The sequence below is a fragment of the Scyliorhinus torazame genome, chromosome 5 (assembly GCF_047496885.1).
Source record: "Scyliorhinus torazame isolate Kashiwa2021f chromosome 5, sScyTor2.1, whole genome shotgun sequence".
Taxonomy (NCBI): domain Eukaryota; kingdom Metazoa; phylum Chordata; class Chondrichthyes; order Carcharhiniformes; family Scyliorhinidae; genus Scyliorhinus; species Scyliorhinus torazame.
Genome location: NC_092711.1, coordinates 79,190,134 through 79,194,435, shown reverse-complemented (window position 1 = coordinate 79,194,435; position 4,302 = coordinate 79,190,134). Strand labels below are relative to the sequence as shown.

The window sequence follows — 4,302 nt, the reverse complement described above, 5'->3', positions numbered from 1 at the left end:
ATGGTGTTTTCCACATGGATGGGATGAATGAGTGAATCCAGCTCATCTTCAATGCGCAGGAAAGCTCAGCCCCCAGAGCCCGCATCCCGGAGCATGCGCTGCAGAAGCTCAGACGGGGATTAGCGCAACCTCAGCAACAGCGAATGCAAACGAACGGGCGGTAGGGGGAGGGGGGTCTAATGGCGCAGACGTTACCCAGCCTTCCCCGCGGTGGGGAATACCCTCTGTCCTCAGCTGGAAATCGGAACGCATGCGCAGTTCCTCCAGTATTCCGAGCATGCGCAGGCTGAGTGATGGTGATGGAGAGACATCTGTTTGTCGCTCGGCAGCCGTAAGAGCCCGCAGAGCGGCGGGAGGGGATCCGGCGATTACGTGGGTGGGAAGAAGGTTTATTAATGGCCCGTGTAGGCCCCAAACCCCCAATAACAACCTGCAGCTCCCATGTTTGCAGCGTCGATGCTTTCCCCGGGAACAGGCCCAGGTTAACGGCCGCCATCTTTTTCCAGCGGGGAGCAGAGCGCAGGCGCGGGTATCGTGGTGACCTCACAATGAAGGGCAGGATGCTGGGAAGTGGAGGGTCAGAGGGAGCTTGTCCACAGTCCCTGAGGCAGCAGCACAGGGACATCATTGGTTTTGATATGTCATTGTTAAGTTATATTGAAGCCTTGTGCCCTGTGGGTCATATTTGTCTGAAACGGCCGTATTGTATCGGGGCCTTGTGCCCCGCGACTGCTTGTGTTCTGTGTTTAGAGGTTGTTACCTCCAACTGTAATTCTGTTTTGTGTTTTTTTTTCTCCTTGGAACGGTCGTGTTGTATCGAGACCTTGTGCGTCGCGACTGTTTGTATTATGTGGTTGTTAGATCGTTACTTTGAACTGTGTCTAGGCCCCGTGCCTGCTGTTGTTTGTGTTAAGTGACTGTCACAGTGTTACTTTGAAATGTATTAAGGCCTTGTGCCTTGCAGCTGTTTGTGTAAAGTGACTGTTTGATTGTTTATTTGGTTGTTGTAATTGTGACCACAATAAAATATGAGCACAGGGACATCAGCTGCTTCAGAAGGCAGATGGGACATTTGTCTTTATTAGCCGAAGCATAGAATATAAGAGCAGGGATGATCTGCTGGAGCTGTATAAAACATTTGTCAGCTGGATCACAGTGTGCAATTGTGATCGCCACACTATAGGAAGGGTATTATTGCACCCAGAGAGTGTGGAGGAGATTCACCAGGATGTTGCCTGAGCTAAACTGTTTCAGTTATGAAGAGAGGCTGGCTAAACGGGTTATTTTCCCCAGAGCAGGGAAAGCTGAGAGGCACATAATCGAGGTGTACAATATTATGAGGGACATAGATAGGGAGGTACTTGTCCCTTTAGTAGAGAGATCAATAGCCAGGGGACTTAGATTTAGGGTAGGGGCTTTGAGGGAAAACTTTTTCACCCAGAGGCTAGTGGGAAGTCACTACCTGAAAGGGTGGTAGAGGCAGGAACGCTCACAACATTTAAGGATCATTTAGATGAGTGCTTGAAATGGAATAGCATGCAAGGCTTTTGACCAAGTTCAGTAAAATGGGTGTAGAATAGATGGGTATCTGATGGCTGGGCCTCTTTTTGTGCTGTAAAACTCCATGATTTTGGCCCAGGAAGGAGCAAAAATGTGCAGGATGGTGATTTACAGCTTTTGTACAACGAGTGAGGGAGAAATGGTCCATAGAAACTAGAATTGTCCGTTCTGAATTTCTGTCTGTACTGACAGTGATGACTTTTGTGCAATCCTGATTTGTCTCAGAAATAAAAGGATTTCTAACTTCTGTGTGACTGCCTGCTTCTGTGCAGTGACTTTGTCTCGTTCTATTCTTTTATAACAGGATCTGGAAGCACTCACTCCGGAGTGATAGAGTCCAGTATACTGACTGGAAAGAGGTTTCTTTGGTTGCAAAGCCTGACAGCGGGGAGAAACCATACATGTGTTGTGTGTGTGAACGAGGCTTCAACTGATCATCCAACCTGGAGAGTCACAAGGACACCGGCACCATGGAGAAACCGTGGAAATGTGAGGACTGTGGGAAATTTAATTATCCATCCCAACTAGAAATCCATCGACGCAGTCACACTGGGGCTGGCATAATGGAGAAACCATGCAAATGTGAGGACTGTGGGAAGGGATTCAATTATCCATCCTTGCTGGAACTTCACCGACGCAGTCACATGGGAGAGAGACCATGGAAATGTGAGGAATGTGGGAATGGATTCAATTATCCATCCTTGTTGGAAAGCCATCGACGCAGTCATACTGAGGAGACAATATGGAAATGTGGGAAAGGATTCAATTATCCATCCCTGCTGGAATACCATCGACGCAGTCACACTGGGGCAGGGACCATGGAGAAATCATGGAAATGTGAGGACTGTGGCAAAGGATTTAATTTCCCATGCCTGTTGGAAATCCATCGACGTAGCCACACTGGGGAGAAGCCGTTCACCTGTTGTGTGTGTGGGAAGGGATTTACTAAGTCAACCAACCTGCTGAGACGCCAGCGAAATCACACCGAAGAAAAGTCCTTCAGCTGCACTGACTGTGGAAAGAGTTTCGGGCAGTTATCCAATCTCACTGCACACCAGCGTGTTCACAGTGGGGAGAGGCCATTCAACTGCCTTGTGTGTGGGAAGGGATTCACTCAGTCAGCCAGCCTCATGTTACACCAAAGAATTCACACTGATCAGAGGCCGTTCAGCTGCACTTACTGTGGAAAGAGGTTCAGACAGTCCTCTGACCTCACTGCGCACCAACGCACTCACACTAGGGAGAAACCGTTCATCTGCTCTGTGTGTGGGAAGGGATTCACTCATTCATCTGGCCTTTGGTCACACCGGCGAGTTCACACCGAGGAGAAACCATTCAGCTGCATTGCCTGTGAAAAGAGGTTTAGACATTCTTCCGCCCTCACTGCACACCAACGCAGTCACACTGGGGAGAGTCCATTCACCTGCTCCCAGTGTGGGAAGGGATTCACTCAATGCTCTCACCTGCTGACACACCAGAGAGTTCATACTGGGGAACCTGCTCTATGAGTGGGAAGGGATTCACTCAGTCACAACACCCACTGTCACATCAGCAAGTTCACAAGCGACAGCAGTTGTTGAATTCTGCTGTAACTGCTGCTGTTAATTATGTGAAGAATCGATCATCTGAATATATTCGTTTTTTTTCTCCTGATAATAAGAATAACTGGCTGAGGGCAGCACGGTGGCGCAGTGGTTATGACAGTCAGGCAGCGACTGTCTGAACCTCTTTCCACAGTAAGTGCAGCTGAACGCCCTCTCATCAGAGTGAATTCTTTGGTGTAACATGAGGCTGGCTGACTGAGTGAATCACGGCACTGAGGTCCCAGGATCGATTCCGGCTCTGGATCACTGTCTGTGTGGAGTTTGCACATTCTCCCCATGTTTGCGTGGGTTTCACCCCCACAACCCAATAATGTGCAGGCTCGGTGGATTGGCCACGCTAAATTGCCCCTTAATTGGAAAAAATGAATTGGGCACTCTAAATTTTAAAAAAAAAATACATTTGCAGTACCCGATTCTTTAAAAAAAACATTTATATAAAAAAAAAGAATAACTGGCTGGAGTTTAATATTCTGGAGAAATCACCGATTTTGAGGACCGCAGTCTCCCTTTTTAAAAGCACCATCTGTGAACTTTCCGCTTATTTCATGAACCCATGACAGATACTCCAGTCCAATAAAATTATGAACTTTTACTGCAATCCGAAATTGCTCTTTGGTGCAAAATGTACAATTCTGTATCTGAAAGGTTCCACTGATGACATCTCCAGTTAGAAAGTGCTGATTAATCCTTGCTGACAATTCCCACTGACTTGCACATTCTTCACAGTGACCCCTCCATTATGAATATAAATTATCCAGACGCATCAGCCAAAACAATAAAAAAAAGTGATGTGAATTGGACAGCACAATACCACAGTTAATGAGGGAGAGATGATTGAAATATTCAAACATTCTTTTGCCTCGCTTTTTCCCAGGGATAGAGAACAGGTAAACATAACATTGAATAATATGACAAGTTATGAGATAAATTAATTTAAAAATCAGGAAACATGTGTTGACTAAACTCGTATAACTTAGACGATGGACTAAATTCACATATTTTAAAAGAATGTAGAGAAGTGATAGCACAGGCAGTACGGCTCATAATTCATTCACTAAAGGTGTAGTGTCAGAGGTCTGGTGGATCACTAATGTAATTCCTGTATTTAAGAAGGGGACAGATCATGCCCAGGGATGGT

The 4,302-nt window shown here is 46.6% G+C and overlaps 1 protein-coding gene across 3 annotated transcripts; it reads left to right on the top strand.

The window, feature by feature from the left end:
- The first annotated feature begins 238 nt into the window (after positions 1 to 238).
- On the top strand, positions 239 to 3,762 carry LOC140418565 (uncharacterized). Of its 3 annotated transcripts, none has more exons than XM_072502084.1 (2): positions 239 to 376; positions 1,865 to 3,762. In XM_072502084.1, the coding sequence occupies exon 2, from the start codon at positions 2,031 to 2,033 to the stop codon at positions 3,066 to 3,068; it is 1,038 nt and encodes a 345-aa protein (XP_072358185.1). In that variant the 5' UTR covers positions 239 to 376; positions 1,865 to 2,030; the 3' UTR covers positions 3,069 to 3,762. The 3 variants fall into 3 exon arrangements, with proteins under 3 accessions (XP_072358185.1, XP_072358186.1, XP_072358187.1); XM_072502085.1 differs by having other exon boundaries at positions 241 to 372; XM_072502086.1 differs by having other exon boundaries at positions 258 to 331.
- Positions 3,763 to 4,302: the final 540 nt, after the last annotated feature.